General features: G+C 50.4%; 6 protein-coding genes across 6 annotated transcripts, besides 2 other annotated features; 3 read left to right on the forward strand and 3 right to left on the reverse strand.

The window, feature by feature from the left end:
* Positions 1-1,539: 1,539 nt before the first annotated feature.
* On the reverse strand, positions 1,540-2,534 carry PODANS_4_1844 (uncharacterized protein; the record flags this gene model as incomplete). The annotated part of the gene is made up of 3 exons (XM_001903770.1): positions 1,540-2,065; positions 2,185-2,328; positions 2,395-2,534. 3 exons carry the CDS (start codon positions 2,532-2,534, stop codon positions 1,540-1,542), a joined length of 810 nt encoding a protein of 269 aa, XP_001903805.1.
* Positions 2,535-4,579: 2,045 nt separating this feature from the next.
* PODANS_4_1847 (uncharacterized protein) lies at positions 4,580-6,325 on the forward strand (the record flags this gene model as incomplete). The annotated part of the gene is made up of 3 exons (XM_001903771.1): positions 4,580-5,740; positions 5,799-6,092; positions 6,149-6,325. 3 exons carry the CDS (start codon positions 4,580-4,582, stop codon positions 6,323-6,325), a joined length of 1,632 nt encoding a protein of 543 aa, XP_001903806.1.
* Positions 6,326-10,762: 4,437 nt separating this feature from the next.
* PODANS_4_1850 (uncharacterized protein) lies at positions 10,763-12,075 on the reverse strand (the record flags this gene model as incomplete). Its single annotated transcript, XM_001903772.1, has 3 exons — positions 10,763-10,843; positions 10,900-11,610; positions 11,689-12,075. 3 exons carry the CDS (start codon positions 12,073-12,075, stop codon positions 10,763-10,765), a joined length of 1,179 nt encoding a protein of 392 aa, XP_001903807.1.
* Positions 12,076-12,380: 305 nt separating this feature from the next.
* Positions 12,381-13,991, reverse strand: PODANS_4_1860 (uncharacterized protein; the record flags this gene model as incomplete). The annotated part of the gene is made up of 2 exons (XM_001903773.1): positions 12,381-13,602; positions 13,660-13,991. 2 exons carry the CDS (start codon positions 13,989-13,991, stop codon positions 12,381-12,383), a joined length of 1,554 nt encoding a protein of 517 aa, XP_001903808.1.
* Positions 13,992-14,810: 819 nt separating this feature from the next.
* Positions 14,811-15,521, forward strand: PODANS_4_1870 (uncharacterized protein; the record flags this gene model as incomplete). The annotated part of the gene is made up of 2 exons (XM_001903774.1): positions 14,811-15,333; positions 15,397-15,521. 2 exons carry the CDS (start codon positions 14,811-14,813, stop codon positions 15,519-15,521), a joined length of 648 nt encoding a protein of 215 aa, XP_001903809.1.
* Positions 15,522-15,761: 240 nt separating this feature from the next.
* Positions 15,762-15,847, reverse strand: a tRNA (tRNA-Asp).
* A 120-nt stretch (positions 15,848-15,967) lies between these two features.
* Positions 15,968-16,054, reverse strand: a tRNA (tRNA-Arg).
* Positions 16,055-16,496: 442 nt separating this feature from the next.
* Positions 16,497-17,413, forward strand: PODANS_4_1880 (uncharacterized protein; the record flags this gene model as incomplete). The annotated part of the gene is made up of 2 exons (XM_001903775.1): positions 16,497-16,606; positions 16,660-17,413. 2 exons carry the CDS (start codon positions 16,497-16,499, stop codon positions 17,411-17,413), a joined length of 864 nt encoding a protein of 287 aa, XP_001903810.1.
* Positions 17,414-17,744: the final 331 nt, after the last annotated feature.

The raw sequence follows: 17,744 nt of genomic DNA on the forward strand, positions 1-17,744 counted from the left end.
TACCGCCCTCTTTCCCCTCATTCCCCTCCTTATCTCCCTTCTCCAAATCCCCGCCTTTCAAATTCCCCTCCCCACCCCCATTGCCAGCAGTCAACTCCATCACCACCTTGCCCACCCCATCCACCACTCCAAAAAGCCCCCAAACAAGAAGAAACGGCCAGAACAGTGTCAGAATAAACCCTACTGGCCAACTGACAAACCACATGACGTGCCCCCTTTTTCTTTTGTTCTCGGGAAATAGAGTGAGAAATTGTCGATGCCCCATCCGGAGCATGCAGAGGGTGATAATACCCTGGAAGACGCCCCAGACGATGAGGAGGATTTGCCACCAGACTATGCGGGTGTGGGTGTCTTCTTTTAGGAGGAGGCCTGACATGTGACTTGTGGGTTGATGGGTGGTGATGTGGAAAGAAACGGTTTTGGCGAAGGGGTAGATGAGAGATAATTTAAGTGAAAAGTTAAAATAAAAAAACCATAGAAAACCCCGGACATGCAAGATAGGATAGAGAAGGTAAAATAACAGGCGTTGGGGTTGTTCAGGAAACTGGACGTTGGAAACCGAAACTGAAGAGGTAGCTATCAAGCGGGATCTACTTGGTGCTGTGTCAGGTTTGACTGCGCCGCAGGTAGCGAGCCAATGCCACAACGACATCCCCTGTTGCTTAGGTCTGTTGTGTCTGTTGTTGGTGGGCTTGGCGAGGCCCCAAGGCAACCGTTGGCGCTGTATTTACATGATGGTTCACCAGCTGACAAGAAGTTGAGCACCAGCTACGGGTATCCGAAAAAAGTAAAGGAACCGTCTTGAAAGGTCAAGTGTCGTAGGCCTCGGCAAGGACGACAGAAAGAACCACAATATATCGAGAGCCTAAGATGTATCCTGACAGACCCAGCATCCGGCATCATGGGCGATGACATGCTTGAAGTCAGAACCTGCCGTAGAAACACTGTCTCCAATACTAGCCCACACGCCCGTGTCATAAAGTCGGCACACTCCAGAAAGCTTGTCCCAGACTGAGCTGTAGCAACCCGTAGCGCTAGCACAAGCCGCAGCACATCTCGCAGCTGTAGTTTCTGTCGAGGTGACTGGCCTGCTTCCAGCTGGCACCGGGAACCCCCGGATTCCACATGCTAGGGCATCGACATCCGGATTCGAAGCTGCCGAGCAAACTCTGGACGGGCGGTTTCTTTGAATGTAGAGGTTCAGCTTGTCTGAGGCACCACAAGCTTGTCCTCCATTCCCAACACAGGGCTGGTTGCAACGGTCGGTGATGATCTCGGACGACAGGGAGTTACCAGTCCAACATTCCCGTCCTGAAGAGTCCCTTGTCAGTTGGTTTCGGTTAACCCTGGAGAAAAGACCTACCAAACTCGACCCCAAAATACTTCCAATTCCCACTCTCAGCTCTCTCAGCACATTTCTCCAGCGTCATATCCGCAGCGCTATTCGGTCCGTTGGCCAAAGTCCTCGTCCCATTAACCCGATCACGGTAGCTGTTCCTCCGTCAGCCCCCATCCTGCCACACAAGAAACACACAAAACTCACCACCCAAGATAACCATACCCCCCAACCGGATCCCCATCCCCCCTAGCCCCATCCCTCTCATAAACCGTCAAATGCCCCTCCCCACCACAAAACCACCTCCCGTCCCCCTCGCAAACCCTCCCGCACCTCCTCCCAAACGTCTTGTAGCTATTGTCAATCGTCGCACCACAAAAGCACTCCCTCCCATACTCCACACCCACCCACCTCGCCTCAGCCCCGCACATCCCCGCACATTTCGTAGGCGTCATATCGTTACTCGCACCAGCAAACCGTCTAAGAACACGATCAGGTGTGAAATCGGCGAAACACCCCCACCAGTGGAAACCCTGGACGGGTTCGATGCCAGGGTTTTGAACAGTGGGGGGGTCGGTGTGCTCGTAGAACGCAGCGCGGGCCGAGCCGCCGCATGTCACGCCTGGTTCGTCGCGGCAAAGGCGCCAGCAGTCGCCTTCAGTGGCTTCCCATTCGGATAGCTGGGGGATGTACCCCGTGGTGGTGTTGATTGTTATCGAGGGGGCGCAGCTGGGGTGGGTAGGTTGTCAGAGATACCTAGGCGTAGGTAGTAGGCAATGCAGGTGTAAGGGGGATGGCGGTTGGTAAGAGAGGGGTTCGGTCAGGGGGTTGGAGAAGTGGAAACTTACAAACATTGCTGATCCCACAGAATAAAATGCCGCGATGTTGAGCAGGCTGCCGAGCAGGGGATGATCCCATTGTCCGGACGCCTGGAAAAGGCGACGGTGAGGTTGAACGAGGTGGGGGAGGATTGCCAGTTTATGGTTGCAAAGCTGACAACGACGGTGTAGGTATGTTAATCGGGGAACTTGGATGAGAAAAAGAACGGACACGCCTACCAGCCAGAGTACCGGACAAAGCTCCCCTGCTGACGAGTGCTGAGCAAATCGGTGTCTGCTCGAGCATCATGGGCATAGGCTGAAGCCAATGCCATGACTATCAATTGGAAGGTGAGCTTCCAAAAAGAGACGGTAGGCATTGTGGAGCTGGAGCGTGTCAACAACATGATCGACTCTACCAGAAGGGAACGTCCCTACGTGGACCAAAACGACTGAGCTGACAGGATCCCGAGGTATTTATCATGGTTTACCTACCATGCGGAGAGCTTTCATTTGTTCTCGGATTTCACCAGTGGCTGTTGCGGCTGGGTTCTTTATCGATCCTCGACCTGCATCATAAAAGGATTGCCAAGCACATCAATTTCCACAAGCAGCGGCTGAGCAACACGCAACAGTTCGGGGTGCATTCTTGTTTGGGAATATATGACCTCCGTAGTACCTCAGTTAGGTTTTCACGAGTGGCTTTGCAGACCAAGACTTTGCTTGAGCGAATGTTCCGTCGTGTGATCTGATCATCCTCTTTGAGGATGGCATGTCATGAATGAATGTGAAATCCCATAGCCTTCCTACATCAAACACACAAGTGACACAACCTAAACTCTCCACAAAAACCACAAGCATATCATGTCTCATCAACCTGATAGTCGTCCCGTGGATCATGCTTATTACGGTGCTTCTTATCCCACAGTAGCTTGCACAACCGACCCCCGTGAGTCCGTCTTAATCTCTGCATCCCAGAACACGTAACCCCTGTCTGACAAGAGCTGTGGAATTACGTTTCCATATATGTTGCTATACCTGCCTCCCCAGATCTCAGTCCAGACCAGATTCGGGGGAGGATCCTTATCCCCATCCCGACTATCCCTCACCAAAAAGTCGCCTACAAAAGGCATGGGATCCCGTCTGCCCTCCTTTCGATCCCGTTCTGTTGGTTACGACGGCGGCTAGAGCGGCGTGCGGAGCCGTAGTGCAGTCCCAATTCCAGTCTCTGCAGGGCGCCATCTATGACGATCTGAGGCTGAGTGGCGACGACTAGGTCTTCGTGCGCTTTATGATCGTCTTTTTCGCGATCCATCTTGTCTAACACAATACCGAGCAATCCAAGGCCGCGGGAAGCCGTCGCAACCATGTGCTTAAACCTTTTGTGTGCGACGGGGCCTATTTCGGTGAGGCACGGCCGTGCTGAAGCCTGAAAACCCACCATTTTTCTGCTTCAAGGACCAACCACGCCCTCCCGCTCCAGACCGGCTGCCAGGCAGTTGAAGGCTCCATCGGGAGTGGGTGGGCGCGGTAGATGGTCAAATCGTGGGTTATCAGGGTGCAGATCTGTAACGATACGGGCGAAGGGTTTCGCCGTACCAGCCCACAGCATAATTATATATGCATCGAACCTCCTCCATCTCGAAAGCCGTAAAATTTTATACAAAAGCTTGATAGATGTCGTGATGAGCCGCCAAGCCGTGCCAGTTGGCATGGCGATAGGCTGAATAGGGTCCAAACCCAAACAGATTGCACATGAGCTGATGGCGGTACATGGCTCGCGTGAGACGCAGGGCTTCGGTACTGCTCAACAACTTGCCTCCCTCCGGAAGCGCTTCGTCATCTTGGCCTTTGGGGAAAGTGGTCGTCGCCGGTAAGATATGCGTAAAAGACATCTGCGGCGTAGATGTCCAAAGTCACCAACAGGCATTGTCGTTGGATGAATGCTAGGTCCAACAAATACTGTTGCAGGTAGACTGGAAAGGCCCCGATGAAGACATGCAAATCGTCAAGTGAGATTGCAGAGAATGGCCCTTCGAATCTCCAAAGGGACGGATTCGATAAGCGACTTGTCGGGGCCCATCGTGCGCCTCGGGTGTGTTTGTTTGACGCAAAGTCGAAGATTGGCCGTTGCGAACCTTGACCGCTCGTCAGAGTTCTTGTACGAGACAGGGTGGGGGAGTTGAGGTCACATGAGGAGTACAGTGTAAATCATGCTTTTGACGGCTTGTTTGATGGTTGAACCAGGCCGAAGTCAATTTGATGCAGCCCTCCCTGGTTTCAACGCTCTGAACGAAGCCTAATCCCGGAACAGGAATGCGGCCAGGACCAAAAGGCGTATGGTTCGCAATAGTTGGTCGCTGAAAGCCATGGCATTGCTTGGCCAACACGATGCCCCTTTTAAGGGACGGTTCAAATACTAGCAATGTGCGAGCTCATGATGGAGACCGCGTCTCTGAGTGCACACCACCAAAGTCTGGAGTCTCCATCTCCCACTCAACGTGACCATGAGGTGTTCTGGATGCTGTATCGCACTTTTTGCTATTGGTACGTCGTCTCGAGGAAGCAGCTCACTCTCCTCCTCGTTGTACCCATTACTAACACATTTCCGACAGTGAGCGTGGTTGCCAACTTTCTGCTTTTGCTCACTTGTGTCTCTCCCAGCGTCAAAGACCTCGCCCTCTATCGCGTCAACGTCACCCGTCTGGCCGAGGACCTGCACAGTCAGGTGTTGAACAAAACAGAAGCTACCTCGCCGAAAGATCTTCTTCACCCAAATTTACCAACTTATTGGTTGTGGGGGATATCAGGCATCTGCGACGAATATCCCGACAAAGCAGTTTGTCGACGGAGGTTCTTGCCAACGCAAGATATCCTGACACTTGTCGAGCACTCCTTGACAAGCGGAACTGATGATGGCACCCAAGATGAAACCATCAGCAAGGTCTTGACGACATGGAACAGCACACTCACCCACCTCGACTCCCCTGAACAGCATGATAGGGCAGCAAAATTCGCCGCAATATCCAAAGCTGGCGTCGCCATCATCATTGTCGTCATCATCTTGGATATCTTGCTGCTTGGTCCATCGCTTTGGTGGCCTTCGAGCAAAAAGCGTCTGCCCCGTGTTTTCTATCTCATTTCCGCTGTCTACGGGATGATAGCGATGGGGGCGGGGATTGTGGTGGCGGTCGCGTTGCCTCATGGTTTTCACGTGGCGGTCATCGCAAGAGAAACTGGGGTGATGACCCTCATCATCCTGTTTGTCGGCGCCGGAATAAGGCTTGTTACAAGTCTCATTGGCTGCTGTTTTTCCTGTTGGGACCCAGACAGTTCAGGTCCGTCGAGACTGCCAGAGTGGTCAAGGCGAGGGGGAGTTGGGCAACGGCCGGTAGTGCGACGAAGGGTTAGATCCGAGATGACTCTTGCCAAGCAAGCTGTACGCCACGAGGAGAAAAGGGTCAGGTCGGAGACACCCGAGAGTGGCCAAGTCGAGGACAAAGAGGGAAGCAGGTTGAGACCGAGGAAACCACTTGGTGATCAAGGGACGTACAACGAAAAGATTGGCTATCTTGGAGAGAAATGCGTATGTCCAGCCCCCAATCACTGTCCCCGTTGCATGTCAACTGACCTGAGCGGCTCAGATATTTGACCTTTTTAGCCTGTACAACCTACCCAACTGGTCCGGTGAGACAAACTGGACCAGCAGTCTACGCAGCCTTCAAAATCTGTTTGAAGATTTCCCAATCCACCAAGAGAAGCACCACGCTGATTTCACCTATCACGACACAACGGGGGCAATGCGTGAAGCGCTCCGTCAAGAGGGGCTACGAGTCTCTCCCAGCTGGTCAAACAACACAAAGTATCACATAGAGGTCAAGACCACAGAGGGGAGATGTTGGACACCGATGAAAGTGAGCGTCAATCAGACAAGGCTGGTAAGTGTCTACCTGGTTCCTCTCTCAGAGCTTGTGATGCTGACAGCTTTCTGCAGATGGAAAACTACGAGGGTGATGCGAACAATGTCTACATACTGGTCAGGGTGTTTGATGTGCGAGAGCGTCATGTGGGGTTGAGGTGGTTTCCCGAGCCTCGGCGGAGGGAGAATTTGAAGTTTAAAGGGCCGAAAGAGGGCTATTATGAGGTTACGACGAAGAATATTTACGTGTAAGGTAGCAGTGTTTTGTTATTTGGCAGCAAGCTCTGGACAAAATACCTGGCTGCATGTCATGGAAAAGTATAACGTGCATGATAAGCGAGCGACGCAGACAAGCGAGCGACGCACTCTCCACCACCTTACTATAACTATCCTCAATTGCTAGACCACAACATTAAGAACCAACTACAATTACGTCAGAAACAGCTGAATCAGACCCTTCTGCAGCCTCCTGGCAAGTGCGGGAATTATGGCCAGGCTTGCCGCACACACTACAGCACTGAACCTTCGTACGAGCCCCCCTGGCACTACCGCCATCCGGCTGTATTTTTTCTACTGCCTCCTCACCCACGGCCTTCTGGTCCAGTAGATCCTGTGCATCTTGCACAGTAAGTGATCCTCCGAGCCGCACACGTGTTTTTTTAGCTCTCCGGCGCTTACTTAATACCTCATTGGCCTTGCGGAGCGAAGCGTTCTCTGACTAAAGGAGGGCCACCTAGTGCATTATAACTATCGTACCCTTAGTAAGCTGGTCTATAGTAACTAATATCGAAGTCGGAGAGTTATTTTGATGGTTAGTAATGTAAATCTTAATAAACGTTAATTATAAGTTTAGTTTCTTAGAGGTTTTATAGTATCTAGAATACCTAAAGTAGTACCGTGCCCGGCTTTAAGGATGGAGGTATTAGCGTACGAAGCTTTATATTTAACTTAAAAAGTATTTTTTTTAAATCGTATAGTATAAGGCTAGTACCCGCAAAGCTACCCTATATATTCTTTTCCGTTATAGAAGCAAAAAAGGTTTCGCGGAAAGTATAAAGGAATTCGAATTTACTTATATAATTAATATATATATATATTAAATCCTCGATCTAGCGGCCGTACGCTTACTTTAATAGTCTAAAGCAGCCGATATCGAGTAGCTGGAGGAGGTAGGAGGAGTATAGAGGTATATAAAATATAATAATATTATTTTACTAATAATAATATTCGAATTTAGTCGAGTAATAGCTTTTATAATTATCGAGGATTAATAATTAGTATTTACTTTTCGTACGGAATATTATATAATAATTAAAATATTTAATTTAATTTAGGTTTACTAAATTAATAATTTAATTATTATTAATAATTATAATATATTAAGTAAATAGTAAATTATATTCGGTATATTAATTAGTAAAATAATATTATACGGTTAAAATAATAAAGGGCGGGATAGCCTAACTAAAAATATTAACTTTTTAAATTACCGTTATTTATTTACGGTTATTAAATTAAACTAATTTTACTTTACTAAAGCCGTCCGAAATTATAATTACTATACTTACGAAAATAATATTTATTATAAACCTAATTTTATCGAAATTATAAATATTATTATCTATAATACTATATTTAGCTTTAATATTCCGTACAAATATAAACTACTTAATAATAACCTTTAAATCCTCGCACTTAGCCCTCTAGTAGTCGTATTTACGTATAAAACGTATACGGAATTATAGTTAGCGTTTAACGAAGTTATAAGCCTAGCGTTTACTAATAGGAAGCGCGTCGCGTACGCGTAGTAGTTAGTTAGCTATATCTTCCACACCACTTAATTTAGGTGGGAATGCGCGTGTAGATAGCTTAAGGACGTACTGAACTATCGTCTTTTCCTCCAGATCCGTTAAATTACGTGAGTTGGCCGGAATATCGCGTTGTATTGGTCGGCTATTACGCCTATGGCGGAGGGTTGCTTTTGGGACGTTATATAACTTAGCTGCAGTGCGGATACTAAGATCCTCCTTATTTTGAATAGCTTCGATGGCAAGAAGAAGTCTCGCTTCTTTTGAAGGGCCGTCCATGGTTGTTGGTGGTGAATTGTAGTAGAAGATATTGAAGAGACGCGTTGTGGTGGAGAGTGCGTCGCTCGCTTATCTGCGTCGCTCGCTTATCATGCACGTTAATCATTGTCAACCTAACGTTACATCCTTTCAAAAGTAAATAGGCTTTAAAAGATAGCTGAAAGGCCTAAGGAGAGAGATGAGGGCATATTGACTTTCGTTTGAGCCATGCTTTAGATATCATGTACGTTGACTTTCTTTTGCAGTCACATGGTATGCAGTTCGGTGGCCAAAACATGAATTTGGATTTCTGTTTCAATCTATTCCAACCCAAGTGATTCTAAAGGGCCTTCCACAGGCCCTGCAAAGCAAAAGCAGTATAGAAAAAAACGGACCAGGAAAGAAGTAACGTTCCAAAAACTTCTAAAAGAACTGCCCAAACTGCCAAGATAATAGTTCCTTGCCAGCAAGTTCTATCGTCCACCTACCAAGTCCCTCCAGACACTTGATGCTGGCCAGCCTGCCACAAGCTGAAGGACCCCCAAATTCCAAGGCCACCGAGAAGCTGATCAACACGAGCAACCCTGACCTCGTCGGACTTGACACTTGAATTACGAGACGTTCACCACCTCCTCCCAACGCGCAAATCTTGGACCACCTGGAATTTGGCTCCAATAGAATTGTTGAACATCTCTACCCATGAATTCAAACTCTGGATGAGAATTCAGCTGACAGACCCAGGCCACAACGAGCCATTGCTAAGTTACCAGCCTGGTCTCCTCGATGCTCGTGGGCGTTGCGAACGACGAATTTGACCCCCTGAATGTCGCGGCCCTGAATATTCTGGGAAGCCTTGCCATTGGGTGCCCAGCTCGCTTGATACAATGGCTGCTCCGGAAGTCTCCCCCACGCCTCCCTTGGCTGGACGTTCGTTGTCACGCACATATACGACGACAACAAAAGTGCCTAGTTCCTCATTGGGTTGGATATACATCTGAGGCTGCACGATGAAGTGTCCATAGTTGCGAATGGAAACACACTGCTGCGACATTTTCCCACATGTACTCGAAGTTTTGGCGTAGTGTGGTTGAAAGTGATGACGGGATGTGTATGTGAGAGGGCGATGGTTCTGTGGATATGCTGAGTGTCTTTGGAACCCTTCTCTTGGGTACTCTGGCTGGAATTGAATTCAAAGAGTATTTAAACAACTCGGGGAGTGGCCTTGATGACCTGGACACTCGTGGCACAGGCGCAGGAGACTTGCGGCCGAGATCAGGGGCGCCAAGGGGGTGGCGATGGATCAAGTTTCGTCGCAACAAACGGTCACGCAGGACTCTACCTACCTGGCAGCATGACCGCAACACCAGGCGCACGTCGGGCGGCTGAGACACAATGATTATGGCATTGATGAGATGAAAAGTATCTCGTAGTAAAATGGGAGCCGGGTTTCCAACACAGTACACGCCCATAGCACCTGTTACAATGCCATCTGTAGTTTGCAAGGCCGACTGCGATGCAACGCAACCTCCGTCCGGACTCGGTGTGAGCCTTGAACACGCCCACATGCTCTGTCTGGAACGAACTCCAAACACCCAGAGGGACCTGGTGAACAAAAACTAAACTCCCATCAAACGAGCAGCCGCGTCAGTGACAGTCAGCTTCTACATCGAGACCATATCATCACCGATGCGCGGCTGAGGCAGTGCGCCGTTATTCTTGCCTCCTTTCCCACCCTTACTGGAAGTCACAACCAATGTTGACCTCGTTCTCCAGCCCTCGTGAGATAGGGTTTCGACAACTGATTCAACGGCGGTTGCCACCCAAGGGCAATGGGTACCGGCTATCGTCAGCCACCCAGCAAGAATTTGCGCCACCGCCACAAGGCTTCCACCGTTGTGGTGTCCCAGCTTTCGCAATACCCCACAGATCACTTTAAACTCCAACGAGCATTGCGTTCCTACGCCAACGATCTGCCTCAGCTGCTCAGCAGAAACCAACGTTTCTATTTGTGCCTCAACTCCCCCCTGAACCCACCTCCCCTAGGCCGCCCGCAAGTCGGCTGCTGGCCGCTCCCCAGCCAGTCACTCCCCCATTATCAATACCCCCGACATTTCCGACACTTAAAAGTCAATAGCACGCACAAAACATTCATATCCATCGTCGCAGTACCACTGTGGCCTCTTCCAGCAATCAGATATCTCATCCACTTTATTGGTGGTCATGTTGCAACAAACTGTTTTGGGGAGGGTCAGACTTGTCTGGGAATCAACTAGTATAGTCTTTGGTCAGGGAGGAACAACGAAAATGGGGTACAACAGCGCAGAAGTTACAGGGGCTTGGAGGAGGGGGTGATAAGTGACGAGGATGAAGAGACGCTGTATTACAAGGATGAGAGTCAGGCTGTGGAGATGGAAACCTTTTACCAAAGTGGGGAGGCAAAAAAAGCAGGACGGTATGGGTTGGCACCTTGATACGCCGATGGATTCTCATATCGCTCAAACATATCGATATATCCATGGTATAAGCCTGATCCCCCTCACTCTCTTATCACCCAAAGCCTCGCGCTGAGATCAAAACATTAACCCAAAAGATACAACAACCAAACCCTCAAACAATCCACAAACTACGGCAACCACCAACCAAAACGCCTCTGGTCCAGGGTTCTCACCGCCAAACTATAACTCAGCACCATCCCAGGCCAGTCCTCACCATAAATCTTGAGAATAGCCTGCATATCCGCTACCGAAGGGCGGTTCCAACACCCACCCTACCCTGAATCAAAGCCTGCAATCCTCTGACTTCAGCAATCTTCCCTTCCTCGTCCTCGGTCGCCGGCCGCAAAGCTCGAACAAGACAAGAATCATTCATATTCATCTTGGTAATCATAACGTGCGCTGGAGATCCAGGGCGCGGCTCGAGTAGGCACTGCAGACGGACTTCTTCATGCTGCTCCTCCAGGCTGGTTCCATAGTCTGGACCAAATAGGAGCCGCATATTTTCTGGCGTGTCCTGACCTGTGATAATGAGGCGGTATCGAGGCAGGCTAAACACTGTATCAGCAACCATTGTTTTCCATAAAAGTCTGCAAGGGGACGGGAACGATGCGCACCCTATTCCACCACGTTTTGAATCATCTTCAAGACAAAGTGATTTCATCAAATCTCGGGCCTCCGGGTCGTTAGGTGCCTTTGTAGTGTAATAGTCATGGGCGTCGAGCTTTGGAGGAGGGACGGCAGCAGGTGAAGCGGTGGCAGCAGGTGAAGCGGTGGCAGCAGGTGAAGCGGTGGCAGCAGGTGCGCGACATGTTTCCTTGTGCACTATCCAGTACGCCTTCTGGCACCCTCTCGAGTGATACCACGCCCGGCCGCACTGCGCACACCGTTTGAGCGCTTCGAAAAACGACGCCTGACCCATCCGGCAGCCATGACACCTTGTAGAATCGCCCAGTTTACCCGGCTCTCGAAAAACCATCTCCAACGCCGGAGTGAGCGGGAGAAAGAAATCCTCTCAGCGCTTCTCCAAGATCTCCCGCTCTTTCGAGGTGCAGACGCCCACTTTGCAAAGCGCCGGTGTCACGCCGTGCTTCTTCAGCTCATCTTCGATCGCCTGCGCCATCTCGGGTTCCAAGGTGGACCATGAGCCAGGCAAGAGGGCCGTAGCTTTAGGGTTGAATCCCTCGGGTATGAGAAAGGCGTCCAAAAGATGGGGAACCGTCGCTTCAGCTTTCCCTTGTATTGTTGGCATTGAAAGTATTTGACACGGGCTGGCCTCCTTCATAAAATCAAATCCTGGGTTGACGGCTATAAGAATTTCGGAGGGGTTCTTGATCTCAACATGGCAGACGCCAAAAACCCAGTGGTTGCGACCAAACAGGTTGGGTAACTCCATATCCGCCGGGCCCGGGAGGTTGTTGAACGAGCGAACCTTTTCCTCCATGATTGCTGTGTGTCTGTGATGATAAGTAGCGGTCGGTTGTTCTGGCAAATGAGGGATGAAGCACTGCTCTCGTAGTCAATGACTTTGCAGCAAAACTGTTGATCAACTAAGCGAACAAGGTAACTGGAGAAGAACTGAAGCTGAAGGCAAACAGGCCCAGAGTGGCGAAAGCTCCCGGAAGGAGCAGACAGTGATTCGGTGACGGCAGTTTGAAACTTCGGTGTCATGGTCCATATGCGATACTGCCAGTTCGGAAAGTGTGCTGTACAGAGCAGGAAGGATGGTGCAATGACTGTGAATCGCTATCACTCCCTAAACACCTCCAGCCTCGCCCTTCCCGTCATCAGGGTGCAAAGCCAGAGGCCATCAACAACCAAAACATCAAGGAAGCTAAACACTAGACTACCGCCAAACACAAAACTGTGGTACGTCCAAGCATTGCCTTCATCCAGCTCCTTGACTTGACATACAATAGCCCAAGGTAAGACATACAAAAGGTTGCTAACAAGACTCTGGTACAAGTACCACTTGGGCCTTGTAGCAAGCAAAACAGTGGCCAGTTGAGTAGACGCTGCATAAAAGATGTAGCACCAGTCTATCGTGCGCCACATGTACGCCGTCACCTCTGCAACCTCGTCTGAAGCACTCAAATACTTTGCAAATGACCCAGCACCCCAGATGGAGAGGAAAATCGCCAGCGGGATCTCCACGAGCATGGCCAGCCCAAAGGATGTCAGGGCTGGCTTCACAATCCTGAATATCACAGGCTTAAATGCCACTTTTCCAGGTCTGCGTGTCGTTGTCCCAATTTCTCGTCTCCACGCACCCCACCGGTGACCAACAAAGGCGAGAGCTGTGGCTTCCAGAGACTGAACTGGCACCATGACAAGACCCCATCGAATGGTATTGAACACGCCCCAAGCAGTGGCGTAGGTAGACCCCATGGACACAATATTACTTACCAACCAGAGGTAGAGCGCATTTCTGACGGTAGACTCAATAAGCGTGAGAATGCCTGGACGGATGAGAACAGCCAGTGCCCTCACGCTTGGCGCTATCCTTTCCTGCGCCTTGTATTGTGGCCAGCTGGTCCTCCAGAGAAAATAGACCAAGCCACAAATCGCGGCAGCCATGTTGCACGCCAGCTGAATGCCGGCCTGCATGTTCACGGTCGGTGTGTGGCTGCCAACGTGAAAAGTTGAAATGAGGAGAAGGTCCAAAATGATGTTGATGCCAAACTTGGCACTGCTGATGACCAACGGAACATCGGGCTTGTCTAGGGCGCGCGTGGCAGATGCAACAGCTGTCTCGAGAGCCGAGCTGAGGGCAGAAAAGGCGCTGATACGGATGTACGTGAGGCTGGCGCCTCGAACTTCGATTGGAACGAAGCCCTTGGCAAAGGTGGAGGCACCACCGAGGAGGGCGAGACTCATGATCAGGCCGAGAATAGTCTGGAAGAGGATGAGGGTGTGCGAGAGTGAGAGTCGGGCGGCAAGAGAGCGAGAAGATTTGTCCCCAATGATGACCCTTGAGGTATGTTAGCATTCAGTTCCCAGGCATAAGGGAACAAAAGGGCAAAGGTACCAAGCAGCTCGCGGTAGCCCTTCATTGAGCACCTCGGCAAGAACTCCAATGTATGTATACACATCGGTTGTGACAACCATGCTGCGGTCGATGTTGGCGACCCATAGTTTAGAAAGTGTGCCGTAAAGAGCAGGAAGAATGAAAGAGGCTGTGTTGAAAACCAGTGCACCAGCGTAAAAACTTCGAAAGTCGTTCTGAAGCAGCGATTCATCTTGAAGATGGCGGCCGTCGTCACTGTCTCCGCGGTTGTTGTCCGAGGGCGAGGCCCGATTTTCTTGGGCTACCATTCTGTAACCCAGTCGATTCCGGAGATGATGGAGAAGGGATGACATGGCCCAGTTGAAGTGGCGAACACCTTCCTTCTGATAAGTTTTCCATCTTTGGAGGAAAGGTGCGCCATCGAGCGGGGTATGCTGCAGGCTGTTGAATTTCAGGTTAGGTAACGAGCACAGTGCCAAAAGTCGACCAGTAGAAGTCTCGGACGCGGTAGGCCTCAAGACATCATGGGATCATTTCGACTCCATGACATTGCTTGCATTGGTCTCTTCTCAATATATGCCCTGAAGGGGATTAGTCACACTGAAGAAGGGTACCCAACTACACAAAAGGCTTGGGATGATACCTATCCAGGACATTTTCCGCATAGCTGAAAGTTGGTTGGTTTACCCTCTCTCATGGTATTAACTGACATTTGGGATGATATGAAGCATATTGATAGATTTGAGACGTTTTAGTAGAGATGAATGTCATCCATTTTTTTTAGTTGGGTGATGCTTTGTTATCAAAGTAATTCTGAAGAACAATATCATCTCAAACCCAAGTTCTTGACTTGGCGGAAACTTGAACTGCTGCAGCGAGAGCAGGAGCAACGGGAGCAACTGAAAGGTGAGCGACTCTCCACACGTGATGCCGTCTCATAAAGAACGATTGCTCTTGATACGGCGCACCTTCCTCCAAAATGAGAACTCCACCAAAGATACGGCCGTCTCGCTCCTCCACGGGTTTGGTACTATGGATCTTGAGGTACCCACGGGTCATCGCGGCCGCAAATCCTGCCTTGGCCAGTTGGTATTTATACGTCTTCAACGATCCTTCTCCCTCTCAGCCCATCATCGCTTTGCAACCCAACAACTGTCTTCCCAACTCTCGCCATGTATCTCGCGACCGCCCTCGCCCTGCTCCTCAGCAGCATCAGCACTGTGACCGCCAGCCGGTCCTGGGTCGCAACTGCACAAGACTACGGCAATGCCACTTTCGTCACCGGCGTTGATGATGTCTCAGAGCAATTCAAGATTCAATGGGTCGAAGGCGGCAACCCCTCCGATGTCATCATTGGCCACATCCCCGGCGGCGGCCTTGAGGCTAGGGATGACAAGATGTCTACGATCACGGTCGAGACGATATTCGTTGTGGACACGGCTACCAGCTACTCCTCCACAGCCACCACCATAGTCAGCACCCTCGTGGGTGAGTCCCCGAGCCCGGCCGGGGCCACCCAAGCACCCAACACCGTTCCCAAATGGGCTCTAGACGTGTTCACGCAAGGTGACACCTGGTGTCCCCGTGGTGTCTACTCCACCATCTCGCTCCTCCGGTACGGGACATTCTGTCTCAAGACGCCAGCCGGCACCACCAGCGCAAGAATTCCACAAGGCATGATGGGTGGATGCAGCAGTAAGTTTGCCTTGTTTGCCCCGCAAGAGAATATCTTTCCAGTTGACTGATCATCATATGCAGCTACCTTATTCCAAGACGAGAACTGTTCCGTTGGCCCCGTTCACATCGAGAACGAAGAGATGTGTATGCGGTTGCGCGGTAGCAGCGGTGTTGTCGAGCTCAAGTCATTTGTCGTTGCTTGCTAGATAGCAAGGGAAGTGGTGCAAGTCAAGGATCATAAAATGGTTTCTGGAAGATAGACGGATAGCAGTAGGGAATCCAGCCCACTTCATTCATGGCGTTTTTGTCGATTCGTGCCCAGTATTTTATGACCCAGGTGTTAAGTCAGCCCACAATAAGTTGTTTAATCGCAAGGTAACTCAAGACCTTGTCAACAAAACGTGAAGTAAAAAGGAAAGCTTTTTTTCAGCAAAAGAACATGTGGACTCTCCCGCCGGGAATTGAACCCGGGTCTCGAGCGTTGACGTCTGAAGATGACAAGCTCACATACTGACCACTATACTACGGAAGACTTACAGATGTTGTCACCTGTCGTAGCTGTGTGAGGTGCCGGAAGCTGGGCCAAAGACGTCTAGGCTTGTGGGCGTTGCGTGGAAAAGAAAGATAAGGGTGGAGGCAAGAGGTGCAAAAACGATCCGCCCAGGGGTCGAACCTGGAACCTCCTGATTATTTGATTGGGTAATCGTAGTCAGACGCGCTGCCATTACGCCAGCGGACCTTGGAACTTGGATGCATCGGTGGACGGAGTGTGGCCTTATGATAGGATATGCAAGCTCGGTGAAGCTGAAAATAGATGTCAAAAACATCTTGAATAAACATGCCGAAAATGGACATATTTTTCATGAACAGTTACAAAAGGGCATTTTTGTGGGGCCGGACTTTGGCGGACTTTGCGTTGTGTAACAAGACACAAGTGCTTCGCTGACAATTACCGTCCAGTATGGCTTGGCGCACCCTTTTCTCTGTCCCCATGAAGACGCAGTTAAGACACCATCTCGGGCCGGGAAACAAGTGACACCGATCTCATGTTTCCAGAATGTCTCAATCATGGAAATTAAGACTAAGGCCGGTAATCCCGCTCTCTGATGGGATCACGATGATCGTTGATGGATGAGAGTTGTGTATAAAAGGGGCCTCGGTCTAGTGAGATCTTGTGTGGTATGAACTCGACATCATCACACACCGAGCACTTCACCAGTATCTCTCAGCTACTCTCATCAACTCAAACTCAAAATGGCCTCCACCGACAAGACCATCGTTCTCATCACCGGTTAGTCCCCCTCTATCACTGTCCCCTTTTTGAACTTTGCCAAACTAACCCAGCAAAACAGGCGCCAACAGCGGCATCGGTCTCGAAACCATCGTCACCATCTCCAAGTCCTCCCCTAATTACCACCTCCTCCTCGCCGCCCGCTCCCTCGACAAAGGCAACGCCGCCCTCGCCAAAATCCAAGCCGAGCACGGCGCTGCTCTCCTATCCCCCGTCTCAGTCGTCAAGTTGGACGTCACCTCCCTCCCCACTATCGAAACCACCGCATCATACATCGAATCCACCTTTGGCCGCCTCGATGTCCTGATCCAAAACGCGGGTGTCATCGTCTACCGCCCTTGCTCCACCCTCGAAAACCTCCGCGAGACGTTTGAAACAAACACCTTTGGCCCGAAGGTCCTGACGGAGGCAATGCTGCCGCTGCTGAAAAAGTCGAGGAACGCGCGCGTGATTTATGTGAGCTCGGTGCAGGGGAGTATCACTTTCAAGCTGGACCCGGAGTACGAGTACAAACACACGAGGGGGATCGAGTACAGGATGAGCAAGGCTGCGCTGAATATGCTGGCGGCTTGCGACCGGTATGACTTTCGGGAGTGGGGCGGGAGGGTGACTGCTTTTAATCCTGGGTTTTGCGTGACCAACTTGACTGGGGAGGACGGCAGGAAGCAGAGGGTGGAGGCGGGGGCTAGGTCGGCGGAGGATCCGGCAAGGGCTTTGCTTGAGGTGTTGGAGGGGAAGAGGGACGGGGATGCGTGGGAGGAGAATGGGATGTTGGATTTGGATGGGGGGTTATTCCTTGGTGATTGAGCGAGTAGGCGGCTGGGATTCTTTTGTGGTGAGGCTAGAATTGGCAGCGGGTGAAGCTTGCCTGGTTGGGTAATGGTCGTTGTGGAGGGTCTCCTTTGAGTGCTTTCTGAGTTTACAAAGTGTTTAGTAGAAGTTGATTTTTCGAATGGTACCTAGTGCAAAGAGAAAGCTCCGCATTGATGGAGTAATCTGAGGCGTGTGAAGTGCAAGTGAAGGTAGGTGCCATTACAGATGAGTCATGAATTTCCTTTACTTTTCAGGAAGTGAGAAGTTAACTGCTCTGTGGAAGAAGTCAAGTATTGAAGATACGGAAAAAGGCAGCTGTAACAAT

Source organism: Podospora anserina, chromosome 4 (genome assembly GCF_000226545.1).
Source record: "Podospora anserina S mat+ genomic DNA chromosome 4, supercontig 1".
Lineage (NCBI taxonomy): Eukaryota > Fungi > Ascomycota > Sordariomycetes > Sordariales > Podosporaceae > Podospora > Podospora anserina.